Source organism: Myxocyprinus asiaticus, chromosome 36 (genome assembly GCF_019703515.2).
Source record: "Myxocyprinus asiaticus isolate MX2 ecotype Aquarium Trade chromosome 36, UBuf_Myxa_2, whole genome shotgun sequence".
Taxonomy (NCBI): domain Eukaryota; kingdom Metazoa; phylum Chordata; class Actinopteri; order Cypriniformes; family Catostomidae; genus Myxocyprinus; species Myxocyprinus asiaticus.
Window position 1 is genome coordinate 34322290 of NC_059379.1, and position 19203 is coordinate 34341492.

The 19203-nt window shown below is 36.0% G+C and overlaps 2 protein-coding genes across 13 annotated transcripts; one reads left to right on the forward strand and one right to left on the reverse strand.

Annotated features, from left to right (window-relative positions):
• The first annotated feature begins 820 nt into the window (after positions 1-820).
• LOC127426754 (transcription factor A, mitochondrial-like) lies at positions 821-13890 on the forward strand. 2 transcript variants are annotated; one of them, XM_051673769.1, is made up of 7 exons: positions 821-1024; positions 2416-2543; positions 2669-2739; positions 3941-4090; positions 8537-8632; positions 12975-13031; positions 13571-13890. In XM_051673769.1, exons 1-7 carry the CDS (start codon positions 939-941, stop codon positions 13802-13804), a joined length of 822 nt encoding a protein of 273 aa, XP_051529729.1. In that variant the 5' UTR covers positions 821-938; the 3' UTR covers positions 13805-13890. The 2 variants fall into 2 exon arrangements, with proteins under 2 accessions (XP_051529729.1, XP_051529730.1); XM_051673770.1 differs by lacking the exons at positions 12975-13031; positions 13571-13890 and adding an exon at positions 11295-11525.
• Positions 11621-18522, reverse strand: LOC127426763 (DNA-directed RNA polymerase III subunit RPC4-like). Of its 11 annotated transcripts, none has more exons than XR_007894859.1 (4): positions 18452-18522; positions 17674-17910; positions 17531-17577; positions 11621-11767 (listed from the first exon to the last, which is right to left on the reverse strand). XR_007894859.1 is itself a non-coding variant. In XM_051673783.1 (4 exons), exons 1-4 carry the CDS (start codon positions 18409-18411, stop codon positions 11755-11757), a joined length of 324 nt encoding a protein of 107 aa, XP_051529743.1. In that variant the 5' UTR covers positions 18412-18437; the 3' UTR covers positions 11621-11754. The 11 variants fall into 11 exon arrangements, 4 of the variants coding, with proteins under 4 accessions (XP_051529743.1, XP_051529740.1, XP_051529742.1 ...); XM_051673783.1 differs by lacking the exon at positions 18452-18522 and adding an exon at positions 18330-18437 and having other exon boundaries at positions 17729-17910; XM_051673780.1 differs by lacking the exons at positions 11621-11767; positions 18452-18522 and adding exons at positions 15031-16662; positions 18330-18437 and having other exon boundaries at positions 17729-17910.
• Positions 18523-19203: the final 681 nt, after the last annotated feature.

Here is a 19203-nt window from a genome sequence, read left to right on the forward strand (position 1 = left end):
TTATTTTATTGTACTCTGGCAACTGTTCATTATTTTCTTTTTGTTTTTTGTTTTTTTACATTTGAATGAACGTTTCTCTTTGTATTCATTTTTTTTTTTTTGTATAAAGCAATATAAAATAACAAAAGTATGTCCCTATTCAAATGAGAACAAGATGACAGATTATATTATAATTTATGTTACTATGGACATATCATATTCATGAGAAAAAGTTTAAAACTCAGATTCACCCTTTTCCAGACAGCCCCTTTTAATTATTTTGTGTCTATCAAGGCTTTTTATTTTATTTTATTTTGTATTATATATATATATATATATATATATATATATATATATATATATATATATATATATATATATATATATATAATAAAGCCTGGATGACGTCTTAGCTTGAGGAATTCAACAAAATACCTTATTTGCGCCTCTTTCTTCATTTCAGTTGTATTTCTTATATTCACTGTTTGTATTGAGTCCTAAATAATAAAATAAAAGTCCTTAGCGGACTTAATTCATCATCACAGATTCGTCTGACAAATGTTTATACAGAATATTTCAGTCAGGAAAGATTAATATGAAAGATTAAATCAGCGCAATTTAAAAGTGGCATGCCAGACTGATTTGAACACAACCATTGCGTCCTCCGTTGATCTGGACTAGAGCATTTAATGTTATATATTGCGGGAAAAGTGTCAATAATGTAATACTACCCTTTTAAAAACGATACAAAGCATGTGGTAAATCCATAACCTCGCAATTTCCTAAATGTTCGTTTCGTGAAAGTACTTCTGTGAATGTAATGTTTCTCCCATGATGCCCCTCGGCGTTATCGCAGGAGGCGGCAATGATAATTCACAGTCATAACAATTTATTCTATTTAAGTACCTCTCTGTCCATTAAATATTTTATTCATATTACTGGATTGTCTGAGCGCGTGTATGATGGCTCCGTTCAGTTTGCTGTCAGTAGGTGCAGATGTTCTGCTGAAGTCTCTGGGTTTATTCTCTACTGCATCTGCTGTGAGGTGAGCAGTGAGCATGCTTGCAGTTTAAGGTTATTCATGTATGTGCAGTTTATTGAGTTATGTCTCAGGAATCTTTAGAAATCATAACAAGACTAAATAAATCACACTTTTGCAATTACTTGCACTAACTAAATACCACGTTTTGAACATTTACTAGGGTAATACCATGTTTTTTCTGGACATTCACAATGGTATTATCGTGTTTTTTTATTTTTTTATTTATTTTTAAATTTTTTTAATTTTTATTTTTTTTAGGATATTTACTATGCTAATGCAATGCTTTTGGACATTTACCATGGTTTTATGAAGTTTACGGACATTTACTGTAGTCTTACCATGTTTATGGACATGTACCATGGTACTATCATGTTTTTTGACATTTAATTGGGAAATACCATGTGTTTGGACATGTCTCATGGTATTATGATGTTTGTTTTTTTTTGTGTTCAAATTTACTATGGTAATACCATATTTATGCACATGTACATCAGGTTTTTTGTACATTTACTATGGTAATACCATGGTTTTTGGACATGTAACATAGTACTATCATTTAGAAATTTACTATGGCAATACTATATTTTTGTACATTTACCATGGTATTATCATGTTTTATTTTTTTACATTTACTATGGTAAAACAGGGTTTTTGGATATGTACCATAGTACTGTCATGTTTTTTTGACATTTAATACTATAATACCATATTTTTGACATTTACTATGGTAATACCATGTTTTTTTTTTAAAAATTACATTTACTATGGTAATACAGAGTTTTTTGGACATTTACCATGGTTTTATGAAGTTTATGGACATTTACTGTAGTATTACCATGTTTATGGATGTACCATGGTACTATCATGTTTTTTGACATTTACTTTGGAAATATCATGTGTTTGGACATGTCTCATGGTATTATGATGTTTTTTGCAAATGTATTATGGTAATACCATGTTTATGGATGTGTACATGGCACTATTGTGTTTTTACTTTTACTATGGTAATACCATGTTTTTGGACATGTCTTGTGGTATTATGGTGTTTTTTTTTTATCATTTACTATGGTACTATCATGTTTTATTTATTTGTTTACAATTACCATGGTAATAGAGTGTGTTTTGGACATTTACCATGATAATATGACATTTTTGAACATTTACTATAGTAATACCATATTTATGCACATGTACATCATTTTTTTTTTTTTTTTTACATTTACTATGGTAATACCATGGTTTTTGGACATGTAACATAGTACTATCATTTTGAAATTTACTATGGCAATACTATATTTCTGTACATTTACCATGGTATTATCATGTTTTTTTGTTGTTGTTTTTTATTTTGGTAATACTTGGTTGTATAATGTCATGATGTTTTGTAATTGTAGGTGCTCCTGTGTAGTTCCATTGATAAAGAGTTTTAGTACTACAACAGGGGGTCCACCTAAGCGACCCCTCACAGCATACATGAAATATGTGCAGGAGATTCAGCCCACCTTCAACAGACAAAATCCAGGTAGTGTTTTGGATTGCAAGATTCAATTCTGTAACCGCTCTGGTTGTAAGGCTACCTTGCATACCAGGTTTGTTTAACAAAATTAACATATTGAACTCTCGTAATGAACATTCTCTTTCATCCAGGAGTGAAAAATGTGGATATTGTTAGAAAGATAGCCCAGCAGTGGAGAATGCTGACTCCTGAACAGAAGCAGGTATGTTTGAGTTTGATAAGCACTGCAGGTCTTTATTCTGTCCCCATTCTGAATGCAGTTTCTTCATATAAACTCGGTGTAAGTTATTTTTAAAACATGATGCTTTAATATAGTGGTCAACCAATATGGGTCATTCAATGGCTGATACCAATATTTAGAGGATCGGTGATGATCTGGGGGTGCTTCAGCAAGGTTGGAATCGGGCAGATTCGTCTTTGTGAAGGACGCATAAATCAAGCCACGTACAAGGTTATCCTGGAAGAAAACTTGCTTCATTCTGCTCTGACAATATTCCCCAACTCTGAGGATTGGTTTTTCCAGCAGGACAATGCTCCATGCCACACAGTCAGGTCAATCAAGGTGTGGATGGAGGACCACCGGATCAAGAAACTGTCACAGTCAGCCCAATCTCCAGACATGAACCCCACTGAAAACCTCAGGAATGTGATCAAGAGGAAGATGGATGGCCACAAGCCATCAAACAAAGCCAAGCTGCTTGAATTTTTGCGCCAGGAGTGGCATGAAGTCACCCAACAGCAATGTGAAAGACTGGTAGAGAGCATGCCAAGACACATAAAAACTTTGATTGAAAATCAACAAATATTGATTTCTGAACTCTTCCTAAGTTAAAACATTAGTATTGTGTTGTTTAAAAATGAAGATGAACTTGTTTTCTTTGCATTATTTGAGGTCTGAAAACTGCATATTTTTTGTTATTTTGACCAGTTTTCAATTTCTGCAAATAAATGCTGTTAATGACAATGTTTTTATTTGGAATTTAGGAGAAATGTTGTCAGTACTTTATAGAATAAAACAAAAATGTGCATTTTATTCAAACACATACCTATAAATAGTAAATCCAGAGAAACTGAGCATTTTGCAGCGGTCTCTTAATTTTCTCCAGAGTTGAACATAATATAATTGAATTATATAAATTAAAATGCACACAGAATTGCTGAAATTAACAATGTCTTTACTCAAAATCCACAAAAGAATTTTGAATTGATTTTGGATCTGACACAAGGGAAAGGTAGCACTTCTCTAACTGACCAAGCTGCCACAGCCATTGATTAACACAATAATCTCAAAATGGATAATCAAACAATTAATTATAACTAGTTTGATAACTGCAGTAAACTCTAAAAAGTATTGACAATTTAAATGAATTTCTTATGTTTGAACTCTAGCATATGTATCATAGCCATTTCAGGATGCGTCTTTGGCAGCTAGGGAGCAGTACAAGCTTGCTGTGGAGAAATACAAAGCCCAGCTCACCCCAGCACAGTCTGCTGCTATTGCAGAGGAGAGGAGACAGAAGATGGCCAAAAGAAAAGCAATTAGGAAAAAGAAGGTGAGTGTTTCTTAGTAAATCTCACCTCCAATGGGAAGTGGTTCCACTCACTAACTTGGTCTCATATTCAGAGTCCTGAATTTTACAAACTACAGTACTGTGCAAACATTTTAGGCACTTGTGAAAAGTGTTGCATAGTGAGGATGTCTTCAAAATTAATGCCATAAATTGTATGACATTAAGTGATAAATGAAAACTAAGTCCAGTATACATAAAAAAAGATAAATCAATATTCGGTGTGACCACCTTTGCCTTTAAAACAGCACCAATTCTCCTAGGTACTCCTGGACACAGTTTTTCTTGGTTGTTGGCAGATATGATGTTCCAAGCTTCTTGGAGAATTCACCACAGTTCATCTATCTATTTAGGCTGTCTCAATTGCTTCTGTCTCTTTATGTAATCTCAGACAGACATGATGTTCAGTGGGGGGTTTTGTGGGGGCCTTGACATCTGTTGCAGGGCTCCCTGTTCTTCTATTCTAATCTTTTGTATTTGCAAAAGGAATGTTTGGGAGTCTAACATTTATATCTCCTATTGACACACTAAAGATGAAGATATAAATAACCATCTTAAGACAAATGCTTTTGTGAAACACCTTATGTGCCTAAGACTTTTACAAATCATGGATGTTCTCGACCCTTGCATTCAAAAAAGGGAGTGACTATCTGACTATTAGAACTAGCCACATACAGCAGCAATTATCAACCCAATAATCTGGGTTATGGTTTGGATAATTATCAAATTAAAGGAATATTCCGGGTTCAATACAAGTTAAGCTCATTCGACAGCATTTTTGGCATAATGTTGATGATAATGTGTCTCACTGTAACCTTTCTTTTTCTTTAAAAAAAAAAAAAAAAAGGGACAAGTCCAAATAAATTTTTGTGGTAATAAATATTATGCCACAAATGCTGTCGATTGAGCTTAACTTCAATTGAACCTGGAATCTTTAAATAGTTCTTGTCTGAAAAGCACCAGGGTGCAAATAGGGGAAGACTGGGGAAAGTTGTCACACGTGGAAGTTGTCAAACAGGCTATATCTCAGTAACAGTAAGATTTGGAGTTAAAAGTCCAATTGCTCAAATGTGTTTTCTCTAGCAGATGTTTTGTATGTTGCTTTCAAACACCTACTTTAAAACCCTCCTAAATAAGAATACGTTTTATGAATTCTGCCCTCCTGAGGAAATTTTCACTATCATATTTTTGTTATAGCTCTTGGGTATATATATTATGAAGGCAAATTTTTACTAAAAGGTTTAAATGTGTTCGTAGGACAAAGGCATTTTTCATGAAAGTCAGGTTGTCGTGTGTTTTCAATTCCATACATTTATGCCATTTGTCAATTACAGTATGTTTTGGTCTAAACCACGTTTTAATATTTTAATGCGTTACCGTTTTTTTAATTTCATGAATCGTTTTGTGCTTGATTAATTGTTTAACTTTTTTAATTTATCTGAAAAGCCTATAAAAGGCTGTTAAATGCAAGTGTTTCTTTAAAGAGAAGCGTTGATTTTGTTTTGGTGGGGACACATTCCCCCGCCACCCCCAATGTTCACATGAAACCTACGCCGCTGGTTTAATGGCAGGTTCTACTGTGACAGCTTACCCCACATACGCTTATAAAATGTCATTACTCTTAATTGAATTTGAGAACGTTTTTACAAGCAATTTAAATAGTTTGGATTACGTCAAATCAATGTATTATAGTAGTTTTAACTCAACTTTATTAGGTTTGTGAAACTCAATTTTCTCATGTTGGTCCAACTTAATTAATTTAAGTAAATTAAATCTCCAGCATAACAGACACTTTTTCAATACCAATATACATTAATAGAACATTAAACATTAACAAATCTCCTTATATACTCATCTTCCTCAAAAATGCATAAAATAACTATTTTCAACACTTGTTCTCCCCATCCAGTCCAAAGCAAAGCATGCTGGTAAATGGAAACCCCTTACCCAGTTTTATCACTTTTACATTAACACTGCAAAAAGTTTTCATGTTGTCCCAACACAAATGGATTAAGTAAACAAATTTAAATAGAATGCAATAAAGTCAAGTTGTGACTAAATGTTTTAGAATTGGGTTGCTTTAGTTTTATTTCAGTTAAGTAAACTGTAAAAGCAGCAAAATCCTTTTTTTTTTTTTCTTTTTTTCTTTTTTTTCTCTCTTTTATAAAGGTCAACGCGTATTCATTAAACTGTATCTTTTTTTTTTTTTTCCGGGGCAAAAACAGTGAAAATCTTCAATAGCTTTTTTGTAGCCAAGACTTAAAGGAATATTCCCAGTTCAAAACAAGTTAAAGTGATAGTTCACCCAAAATAATAATTTCATAATTTACTATGGTAAAACAGGGTTTTTGGACATGTACCATAGTACTGTCATGTTTTTTGACATTTACTATTATAATACCATATTTTTGACACTCATAATTTACTCGCCCTCATGCCATACCAGATGTGTATGAATTTCTTTCTTCAGCAGAACACAAATGAAGATTTTTAGAAGAATATTTCAGCTCTGTAGGGACGGAACCACTCCTCCCCTTCTCGGCAGACGGCCGCGGTTCCTCTGGCTCTCGGCGGCCGGCAGCGACCCCTCCGTCCCCAGGCAGACGGCTGCGTCTGCTCCCCTGGCGGATGGCAGCAGCGAGGACTCCGAAAGCGCATCTCTCCTCCCTCCCGGGTTTCAGCACCACTGTAACAGGTAAAGGTTGGTCAAGGAGGAGGCGGGAACCGGTTGAACAGTCAATATAAAGTTTTAATGAAAACTCAACATAAAACAAACATAAAAATAAGACAAACACACACGCATGCAGCACAGCCGCGTGCGTCTCTCTCTCGAACTGGCGTCTCCGGTGCCCCTTTATCTCGCTCTCCCACTGATCATCTGATTCAGTGCCGGCCGTCAACTCCAGTGGATTAATTAATGTCTCCTGAAGCTAAACGCTAGGTGTGCGTGAGATAAATATCAATATTTAAAAAAAATGTTAACTAAAAATTTTCGCTCCCAGTCAGCTTGAAGTTTGTATGTTGATGAGGGTGGAGTTCAAACTACCTCTCGTGTGATGTCAGCGCGTAAGCCTCCTCTGCATAGATATTCATACATACTGTAGATCCCTTATTAGCAGCTGTTTCTATGGACAGCAGTACTTTTTTTGACAAAAGGAGTTTATGCAGCGGTCTGAGCAAGGAGCTTGATCTGACGCATCTCCTCCACTCACTCACTTGCATTCAAACTGATTCAAACAGCTCTCCTTGTTTACCGTTCCAAGATGGCACCGCAGTTGACGTATTCAAACCAGGCGAATAAGGCATCTATGTATGATTCTCTATGCTACTGTTTTTTTTTTTCCGTATGTCACACATCAGTTCTCGCGTGAACTTGCCAACGCGCTTAACCTCGACCCTCGTGAATGTTTAGTAAAAAAAAAAAAAAAAGTTTAAAATATTGATCCATTTCTAGCGTTTCGCTTCAGAAGACATTAATTAATCCCCTGGAGTCGTATGGATTTTTATTATGGCTATGTGCTTTTTTTGAGCTTCAAAACTTTTGCTCCCGTTCACTTGCATTTTATGGACCTACAGAGCTGAAATATTCTTTTAAAAATCTTCATTTGTGATCTGAAGAAGAAAGTCATACACATCTCGGATGGCATGGGGGTGAGTAAACCATGAGAGAATTTACATTTTTGGGTGAACTAATCCTTTAAGCTCAATTGACAGCATTTGTGCCATAATGTTGATTACCACAAAAATAATTTTAACAAAGACTAATTTCTTTAAAAAATCTAAAATCAAGGTTACAGTGAGACACTTACAATGGAAGTGAATGGGGACAATTTTTGAATGTTAATATATGCAGAAATGTGACGTTGTATAATTTTACAAAAGCACTTACATTAATTCTTCTGTTAAAACTCATGTATTATTTGAGCTGTAAAGTTGTTTAAATCATAATTTTTTTGTCTTTTTTTTTTTTCTCCCCAATTTGGAATGCCCAATTCCCAATGCCCCTTTTTACAGACATTACATTGTCACGGCAAAGAAGTTGTCAAATTGGCTATAACTTTACACAGAAAAAGTTAGTAAGTGATTTGATCACACTAAAATCATATTGTTTATGTCTTGTTTATATTTTTGAAACAGTGAGTATTTTAATGTTCAAAAATTGCCCCCCCTCAATCTGTAGATTGAGCTTAACTTGTATTGAACCCGGAATATTCCTTTAAAGTAACCTTAAGACTTAAGGCATGTGGCTATGCAGAAACTGACCATAAAAAAATACATTTACTATGAGAAATATTCACTGGAGTCTCCTTCACTGGAACACTTTTTGCACTGGAGTACAAATAGCATACATTATTGTGTATCTGGGGTACAGACTGGTCCAACATTGAGACATTTGCTTTATTTTAAATAAATATTGTGTTGTAATTGTAGGAGCTGAATACTCTTGGCAAGCCTAAACGCTCCAGGAGCGCCTTCAACATCTTCATGGCAGAGCACTTTGAGGAAGCGAGAGGAACTACTATGCAGGTGAAGATTGGCTCTAGTTCATGACCTTTAAAATAATTTTTATTTTTATTTTACTGTAGACAACCATTTGTAAAGCTAAAAACGAAAAGACTCATGGAATGGGTGTGAACAGATGTGGTCGGTTACGGGGGTGGAAAAGGGGGAGGACGGGAGGGGTCAAGAGCTACTTCCAAAACACACACACAACAGAAATGACTGAACATTACATTAAGCCAGTGCCACACTAGCTGATTTTTCCAGTGATTTTCAGGTGTGTTCTTTATTAACATTATTGCCGGCCAGGTGGAGGGAGACGAAGCGCGCATTACCTGCACAAGGTCGTTAATCACTTGACTGTCGGGACTCCCTGCTGAGTTAGTGGTTCCAGCAACACGAGAAAAGTTTCAAACATGACAGAAAAAATCATTCTGTCGCCGAGGCGGGCTCTTGTGTTCTTGTCAAGTGACCAGTGAGCTTCTTTTACTGAAGAACTGACAAGACGTTAAGCTGATATGAACGTTTTCATCTGCCATCACACTCCGCTGCAAATCATCACAAACGATGATTGTAATCCATAGTGATTCTGTCACCAAGCGTTTTCCTGAGTTTTTTTCTTACACTAAAATGACATCATAAAGCGGAGCCACAACAGTCTGTTTTTATTGAACGAAATTTCTTTATTCACTGAAAGCTGCATATGGACATACATGTTCTACAGCAAGCCTCGAGGGAATAAATACAAAATCACACACTTTCACAAGGTAAAGTTTCTCCATGATTCGAACACCTGGCTCATTTGTAGCATTTGTTTCGACCTGGTGCGTTTTCTCCATTGTTCGGTTAGTTTAGGCATACAGGTGCATCTCAATAAATTAGAATGTCGTGGAAAAGTTCATTTATTTCAGTAATTCAACTCAAATTGTGAAACTCGTGTATTAAATAAATTCAATGCACACAGACTGAAGTAGTTTAAGTCTTTGGTTCTTTTAATTGTGATGATTTTGGCTCACATTTAACAAAAACCCACCAATTCACTATCTCAAAAAATTAGAATATGGTGACATGCCAATCAGCTAATCAACTCAAAACACCTGCAAAGGTTTCCTGAGCCTTCAAAATGGTCTCTCAGTTTGGTTCACTAGGCTACACAATCATGGGGAAGACTGCTGATCTGACAGTTGTCCAGAAGACGATCATTGACACCCTTCACAAGGAGGGTAAGCCACAAACATTAATTGCCAAAGAAGCTGGCTGTTCACAGAGTGCTGTATCCAAGCATGTTAACAGAAAGTTGAGTGGAAGGAAAAAGTGTGGAAGAAAAAGATGCACAACCAACCGAGAGAACCGCAGCCTTATGAGGATTGTCAAGCAAAATCGATTCAAGAATTTGGGTGAACTTCACAAGGAATGGACTGAGGCTGGGGTCAAGGCATCAAGAGCCACCACACACAGATGTGTCAAGGAATTTGGCTACAGTTGTCGTATTCCTCTTGTTAAGCCACTCCTGAACCACAGACAATGTCAGAGGCGTCTTACCTGGGCTAAGGAGAAGAAGAACTGGACTGTTGCCCAGTGTTCCAAAGTCCTCTTTTCAGATGAGAGCAAGTTTTGTATTTCATTTGGAAACCAAGGTCCTAGAGTCTGGAGGAAGGGTGGAGAAGCTCATAGCCCAAGTTGCTTGAAGTCAGTGTTAAGTTTCCACAGTCTGTGATGATTTGGGGTGCAATGTCATCTGCTGGTGTTGGTCCATTGTGTTTTTTGAAAACCAAAGTCACTGCACCCATTTACCAAGAAATTTTGGAGCACTTCATGCTTCCTTCTGCTGACCAGCTTTTTAAAGATGCTAATTTCATTTCCCAGCAGGATTTGGCACCTGCCCACACTGCCAAAAGCACTAAAAGTTGGTTAAATGACCATGGTGTTGGTGTGCTTGACTGGCCAGCAAACTCACCAGACCTGAACCCCATAGAGAATCTATGGGGTATTGTCAAGAGGAAAATGAGAAACAAGAGACCAAAAAATGCAGATGAGCTGAAGGCCACTGTCAAAGAAACCTGGGCTTCCATACCACCTCAGCAGTGCCACAAACTGATCACCTCCATGCCACGCCGAATTGAGGCAGTAATTAAAGCAAAAGGAGCCCCTACCAAGTATTGAGTACATATACAGTAAATGAACATACTTTCCAGAAGGCCAACGATTCACTAAAAATGTTTTTTTTATTGGTCTTATGATGTATTCTAATTTTTTGAGATAGTGAATTGGTGGGTTTTTGTTAAATGTGAGCCAAAATCATCACAATTAAAAGAACCAAAGACTTAAACTACTTCAGTCTGTGTGCATTGAATTTATTTAATACACGAGTTTCACAATTTGAGTTGAATTACTGAAATAAATGAACTTTTCCACGACATTCTAATTTATTGAGATGCACCTGTATATGAACAACGCAATCGCACATGGATCCACACCAAAACAAGGTAGGATGGTGTCAGCAAATTTGTACAGAAATAAACATTCTGTGACATTTTGCATAACCGTGATATAAACAATACTCGAAAATTTGTACCCGTTGACACATTTTTACAAGTATATCATTTTAACCGGTATATTGATTTACATTTACATTTATGCATTTAGCAGACGCTTTTATCCAAAGCGACTTACAGTGCCCTTATTACAGGGACAATCCCCCTGGAGCAACCTGGAGTTAAGTGCCATGCTCAAGGACACAATGGTGGTAGCTGTGGGGATTGAACCAACTACCTTCTGCTTACCAGTTCAGTGCTTTAGTCCACTACACCAACACCACTCCTATTGTTGTATGTACACTGTAAACGCCCTAAATCACTCTTTTACCATTAGGCCTATCGCGATTATTAAAAAACCGTCTGATCGCGGTTATCTGATCTAACCGCGATTATTTGAGACAACCGCGATTATTGGGCATTCAAATTCCAATCACATTTTAATGCCCATATAAGGGAATTTTTAAGTGAAGATACTGTATAAATGCCATGAACGACATGTTTGTGTGTCTTCTAGTTGAGTTCGAGCATCACTGAGCCGCACTGCTGACGTCAACCAGCACCTGTCCGGAAGAGCACGTGAAGCGTTCTGATGTGCGCGCTGTCAGCTGAGGCTCACGTCAAGCTCCTATGGAAATATAAACAGACAAGTGTAAACTTTGATAGTGAACGCAAAGTGCTCCGGTTTCACTTTAAACTATCATGAAATGTCAAATATTCCTGATTAATGACACGCAGTGACGAGGAGGAGGAGACGCACGGTTACTCTATTTCTGTGGAGTGATAAAATGATGAAACGAAATCTCAAAGGTTTTGCTTCATGACAGATAAGGGCTTGTGGGTTTAATCAGAGCATTCAAATAATGTGTGAAGAAATTAGGAAAGAAATACATGTATTTTACTATTGCATAATATAACATAAATATAAAATGTATATTTAATTTTTTATTAAAAAAAAAAAATATATATATATATATATATATATATTAGTTCAAAAAACAAAGTTGACCAAAAAGAGAGACATATTTGTAAGTATTTAGAAATATTTTGATATGAAAAAAAGTATTTTTCATGTGATTCTTAAGTTTTTAAAGCATAAAAAGGAAATCTTAGTTTATTCCTGTGATGAGGAGGGCGTGGCCAGGCCATGAGGATGGATGCCCGGCACTGAATCGTCCTAATCAGCCGGGAGGGGGATAAGGAGGAGCCGGTGATGCCAGTTGAAGACGCACGTGTCTGTGTGTGTGTGCATCTATGTTTCCTTGTACTATTTAAATTTGAGTTTGAAGTTAAAGTTCTGTTGAATGTTTACTCCAGTTCCTGCTTTCTCCTTGGTAGGGAATGCAGAGTCTGCCACAAGGACTATTCAGCACCGGGCGTGCATCCTCATGGCCCGGCCACGCCCTCCTCCTCGCCACAATTCCTATTTTATTTTTTTATTTATATATTTGAAGTTAAATATGTAAAAATGACTTACTGAGGTGTATGAAGCACACATTTAGAAAACGAGTATACCTTAAAAAATATGACAATTTATATGACAAGTAATTGTGAAAGCCCTTAATGAGACAATTAATCATCATAATCTCAATTATTTGTTTGACAATTAATCATCAGCCAAATTTCATAATGGTGACAGCCCTATTTACCATTGTTTATGCTCACATGGTGCTCCTGTTGTTATTTCAGCGAGCTCCACGTGACAGGGAATCAGAGAGAAAGAGTTAAATATGATTAAACCCACAAGCACTTATTCCTGGGTCAAAGGTGTGGGAACCCTGTTATTTATTTTCTCAAAATGTGTTTTGGTTGTTGAACGTCATCTCTATTTCCAGGCGAGGATGAAGTCACTGACAGATGACTGGAAGAGTCTCAACATCACACAGAAACAAGTGAGTTTCAACTCAATTCACCATTTTCGTGGGGGCCTGGGTAGCTCAGTGAGTGAAGACGCTGACTACCACACCTGGAGTCGCGAGTTTGAATCCAGGACGTGCTGAGTGACTCCAGCCAGGTCTCCTAAGCAACCAAATTAGCCTGGTTGTTAGGGAGGGTAGAGTCACATGGGGTAACCTCCTTGTGGTCGCTATAATATGGTTCTCGCTCTCGGTGGGGCGCGTGGCGAGTTGTGCGTGGATGCCGCAGAGAATAGTGTGAAGCCTCCACACGTGCTATGTCTCCGCGGTAACGTGCTCAACAAGCCACGTGATAAGATGCACGGGTTGACGTCTCGGACGTGGAGGCAACTGAGATTCGTCCTCCGCCACCCGGATTGAGGCGAGTCACTATGCCACCACGACGACTTAAAAGTGCATTGGGAATTGGGCATTCCAAATTGGGGAGAAAAAGGGGAGAAAATAAAAAACAATACACCATTTTCCTTTCAACATGCATCATCACAATAGATCTGACCTCACCGTGCCATTCTCAGATTTATACACAGCTCGCAGAAGACGACAAAGTCCGTTACAAAAACGAAATGCAATCATGGGAGGAGCACATGACAGAAATCGGAAGGGAAGACCTCGTTCGGAGAAAAGAGAGGAGACCCAAGAAGGTGACGGCCAACAAAGACAGAAAAAAGAAATCCGCAGTCACAGTGCTGAAGGCAAAAGCACCGAAAAAGAAAACTGCTCCAAAAAAGACTGTGACAAGCGCCAAGTGAGACGATGTACAGTATGTTACTTTGTTAGAATGTGTTGTATAAAGGCCAGTTCCGTCCTGAATAAAAAGGCTCCATGCTTTCTGTTATCACAGCATTTATGTAGGATTCAAAACATGAAGGAAAGTGATAGTTTACCCCATTTACTTTATTTTTTTTACTTTCAATCTTCATTGGGGCCCTTAAGATGATGTATGGCAGTACTCTTATTGTTCTTCAAAGACACAAAGGTTTGGAAGAACATGAGGGTAAGTAAATAATGACAGAATTTTTAGTTCTGGGTCAACTACCCCTTTAAAGCTGTGACAGCCCTTCATGGCTAGTCAGGAGGTCTACATCTTTTCAATGCATCTTTTTTTTTTTTTTTTTTTTTTTTTTTTTGCAGGTTTGACACTCTTATTTAAACTATATTAGTTTAGGACCGCTTACATTAATATTGGACAGCTTCTAGGCTTTTCAACAAGTCATTCTTTCTTAACCTGCCATGAACTGTAATACTGACATCAGTTTTCTTTTTGCTTCTTAGAATGAGTTTGCATATAATGCTTTAAAGTAGAAGATGCCATGTTTTCTATGACGTCTTTACTTACAAAATAAACATTCACATTTTCTATAAAAGCAACAGGAATTACTACAACATCATACTATACAACAACACATTTTTAAAATGTCATTCATTATATCAGTGTGCAAAGTCTGTGCTTTCAAAGGTTAAAGGGATAGTTCACCCAAAAATGAAAAGTCTCTCATTATTTATTCACCCTCATGCCATTCCAGATGTGTATGACTTTCTGTCTTCTGCAGAACACAAATGAAGATTTTTAGAAGAATATTTCAGATCTGTAGGTCCATACAATGCAAGTGAATGGGTGCCAAAATTGTAATGCTCCAAAAAGCACATAAAGGCATCATAAAACCACTCCCGTGGTAAAATCCATTTCTTCAGAAGTGATACGATAGGTGTGGGTGAGAAACAGATAAAAAATGAAGTCCTTTTTTTGCAAGAAATTCTTCTCCCTGACCAGTAGGGAGCTTCAACCACTGGAGTCGTATGGATCACTTTTATGCTGCCTTCATGTGATTTTTGGAGCTTCAAAGTTCTGACTATCATTCACTTGCATTGTAAGGACCTACAGAGCTGAGATATTTTTTTTTTTAAATCTTTGTGTTCTGCAGAAGAATGAAAGTCATACACATCTGGGATGGCATGAGGGTGAGTGAATGATGAGAGAAATTTCATTTTTGGGTGAACTGTCCTTTTAAAGGAATAGCTCAGCATAAAAATGAAAATTCTGTCATTTAGTGTTGCTCATATTGTTCAAAATACATATTACTTTATTTCTTCTCTGGAACACAAAAGCTGATCTTTTGAAGAATCTCAGAATAATTTCACTGAAAATCTTCCCCACTGCTGAAGCTCTCAAATCTTATTCATGCTTCCATATATTCAAACTTTGTAATGTGTTTGGCAACAAGATGTTTGAGAACCAATGGTGTTGGGTATCACTGACGTCAAAACCTAGTGTGACGAGTCTTGACATGCTGAATTTGAAAATGTTTTAAGTGCAAATGAGATCTGAGGGCTATGACAGAGGGGAGAAGTTTTCTTGAATATCAATTTCCTTCTGTTTTTCACACAGATTTTTCTGATATCTGGACTCTATCTGCAGGTGTTTATGGTTGTACATACAAATTGATTGATATACTAAAAATATTTTCTAGATAAACATGACAATTTCTAGATAATGATTTCTAGATGGACTTGATTTAGATAAAAATAATACCTAAATTAGCTTTGAGGTATTTTGTAGTTTTATTATTTTATACTATTATTTCTGAACATCAGTGTTATTTTAAATAAATTAGATTTTAATTTATTTTATTTTTACACTGTTGACAACTTTCAGTGGTGCACTTTTTTTGTGCATTTCTGTTCACTTTTGTTTTCCATATTGACAAAAAACAAACAAAAAAAACTTATAAGGAACATGTTATTTTAATCATGTTAGGGTTACTTTTTGGAAAAATACCTTTAAATATAGGAAAATCGAATTGAAAATCTGAAGTTTGAAGAAAATCGATATTTTTTTTATTTTTTTGCCATATTGCCCAGCCCTAATGTAAATACGAATTTTAATCCCAAACTTCCTGTTTCAATTGGAGCTACATCAAGATAGGAAACAAAACAGCACTTGTCAAGCCATTTCTTGAGGACTTTAAACAAATTATCAATACCTAACTAGCCATATAAAATTACCATTAGCATAAACTATAACTTGCATGTTTTAGCTGCCTCTGTAGACAAAATGTTGCATGACTGTTGGAGTGGAAGTCTTATTGGTCTTTGCTTTGGATCATTTTTTAATCCAAAAACTATGCAGTCAAACCAACAAAAAATCAATAAAATGTTAGTGATTAACTTCAAAGTACATCAGACTAGCTAAAAGAAAAATAAAGAGTCACTGTGTTGTGACTTTGTTTACATCATCTCGTTGGAGTTTTTGTACAATTTAGTTATCATCGTCCTCAGTATTCTTCTTCTCCTTTTTAATGCATTTTGTGACAAGTGCGGGGCCACAGTCACTAAGCTTAGTCACCCCAATTACCTACAACTTAATAAGAACAAGCACCCGTAAATTGCATTAGTGCTTCAGCATTTGATTTTCTATTTAATTTTCATTGTTCCACCATAAGTTAGTGTTGTATAAGTGCGCTGTATGCAGTTTCCTATAGGTGTCTGCAGTGCCCTGCTCAAAGACGGAGTGAGACTAAATAGTCTGTGGCTTTTCTCGTCGCCGTCTCTCTCTTTGCCTGTCTTCTTGCTCTCTCCTCTCTTTCTTTGGTGCAATGTGAGTTTCCTCCTGTAACCTCCAGAAAACGTGTGCAATGTAAAGGCAGCTTAAATGGTCAAAAAAGAACAATCACAATTCAGCATACAAATAGATGAAAGTACGAAGACCAATTGCAATTCAATGTTACACGTCATCACTGTCAGTTGCGTTTTGAATGCTGAAGAGTCTATCAATGTTAGTAAACTTTAATCTTAAAGGAATAGTTCACCCAAAAATCTAAATTCTCTCATTATTTCCTCACACTCCCAGATGTGTATGACTTCTGTTAAACACAAAGATTTTTAGAAGAATATTTCAGCTCTGTAGGTCCTCACAATGCAACTGAATGGACACCAACATTTTCAATTGATCAATATTTAAATTATTTTTTACTATAAATTCTCCTCCCTGCCCAGTAGGTGGCGATATGCACCAAGAATATGAATCGCTAAAAACACAAGAAGAATGTGAAAGTGAAAGTGGAGATTTATAGTTAAAAAGGATTTAAATATTGATCTGTTTCTCACCCACACTATCCTATCGCTTCTGAAGATATGGATTAAACCACTGGAGTTGTATGGATTACTTTTACACTGCCTTTATGTGCTTTTGGAGCTTTAATTTTTTTTTTTACCCATACACTTGCATTGTATGGACCTACAGAGCTGAGATATTCTTCTAATATCTTAATTTGTGTTCAGCAGAAGAAAGAAAGTCATACACGTCTGGGATAGCATGAGGGTGAATAACTCATGAGAGAATTTTCATTTTGGGGTGAACTATCCCTTTAATTATTTAAAACGTATAACACTTACAAAAACTAAAATATTTACATAAAGCAGATTAGTCTCGAAATCACTCTCTAATAAAGTTTATAAGGGGGGTCTAAAATACTTACTCATCTTTAGTTTTGCGAACGGAGTGAACATTTGGTACGAAGGTCTTCTGTGGGAGGGAACACCCTGTTAGTCATTTATGTTGTTTCTAGAGTTGAGTATTCCCATCCTATTTAACTTAACATGTTCTATGAATTGGTCTTACATCTTTTATGTTTAATAGAAAGCTGAGAGTAGCAGAAAACAGAACAAGGTGCAACCTTCTTATATCCACCCAGGGTCAAGTGTCTGGAGCGCAGAGAGGTCAGTCTGCCCGGCTGAGGTGGATTCAGTGATATCCAGCCTGGCAGTCCTCTACCCAGAGCAAATGATGGTCTGAAAGTGCCAGATAAACTCTCCTCTAGATCCCCATCGCCATGTTCATACATTCTGACAAAAAACACTTATTGAAAAATAAAAAAAAATAAAAGTCTAAGTTTGGATCAATGGGATACTTGCTTTATTGAATACTGCACAGCATACATAACTGCATAGCAAGATATACAGCTGTGTCTAACACACTAATGAGCTGCCTACCTAGACAGCATCTTTGGGCATCATATGCGCACCAATCATTTTGCTGTCTAAAAGCATGCAGCTCAACAGGTTAGGTTTTCTGCATCATTTATGTATTTTATTCATCAGAGTCTCCATACGACAACATAGTCCGATGCAAGATTAAACACAGCCTTAGATAGTTATGGTTTATTTTCTGATGTGAATATAAAACACACTCGTTCAAACTAGATGCCGCGCGCTCACTGAGATAACACTGGCGCACGCGCCTCCATTTTGTTAGCAGCATTAGCTGTCAAAACAAACCTTGAAATGCTTCTTCAGTGCTATTGGCACTACCGGATTTTGAAATGCATGGAATAATGACGGTAGTACGGTTGTATTGCATGCAGAAAAAACAAAACAAACAAACAAAATACTATACGTACATGAAATGTGTGTAAACACCTTAAGTCAAATCGCTACATTCATCCAGCTGACGGCTACATCCTTGCAGAAGCATCATGGATCACGTGATCGGGTGATTATTATTATTTTGTTACAATTATTTTATTACTAAATTATTAGTATATTTAAATATAAATGCATTTATATGAATTTTTATAATTTGTAAAATATATTTTTTTTCGTCTCGTATGGCCTTAAATGCTCCATATTGGTGTCACATTTGTCTTGTTATTCAGTTGATTGTTGATAAATAAATAAATACACAAGGGCTATGCAAGAAGATAACAAGAAAAGGAAAATTAAAAGTAAGTGACACGAAATAGAACTTTTCTATAACTAGATTTTACATTATATTATGTAATTAAATTATTAAATTTTTTATTTAAAAATGTATACATAACTAATATTAAATGAATTTATATGAATGTGTACTATTTGTAAAATATATTTATGTTTGTCTGATATGCTGTTGGTTCTATATTTGTCTTACTATTAAATTGATTATTAATAAATCAGTTACTAAAAATTAAGTAAATAAATAAATAAGGGCTATGTACGAAGATAACAAGAAAAAGGAAAATTAAAAGGAAAAATAATTGACACTAGATTTTACAATATATTATTTTATAATTTATTATATATTATTAACATATAATTTATGTTTATATTTGCCTCATATGATCTTATGGTGTCATATTTTTCGTATTATTATTCATAAATAAAGTATATGTAT

Coding starts and splice junctions, on each gene's coding strand:
- LOC127426763 (XM_051673780.1), bottom strand. CDS start 18,411: ATGCAATACAACCGTACTACCGTCATTATTCCATGCATTTCAAAATCC. Junction 17,911..18,329: donor CACTGAAGAAGCATTTCAAG/GTTTGTTTTGAC, acceptor TTTTTCAATAAG/TGTTTTTTGTCAGAATGTAT. Junction 16,663..17,530: donor GTTCGCAAAACTAAAGATGA/GTAAGTATTTTA, acceptor TGGAGGTTACAG/GAGGAAACTCACATTGCACC.
- LOC127426754 (XM_051673769.1), top strand. CDS start 939: ATGATGGCTCCGTTCAGTTTGCTGTCAGTAGGTGCAGATGTTCTGCTG. Junction 2,740..3,940: donor TGACTCCTGAACAGAAGCAG/GTATGTTTGAGT, acceptor TATGTATCATAG/CCATTTCAGGATGCGTCTTT. Junction 13,032..13,570: donor TCAACATCACACAGAAACAA/GTGAGTTTCAAC, acceptor TGCCATTCTCAG/ATTTATACACAGCTCGCAGA.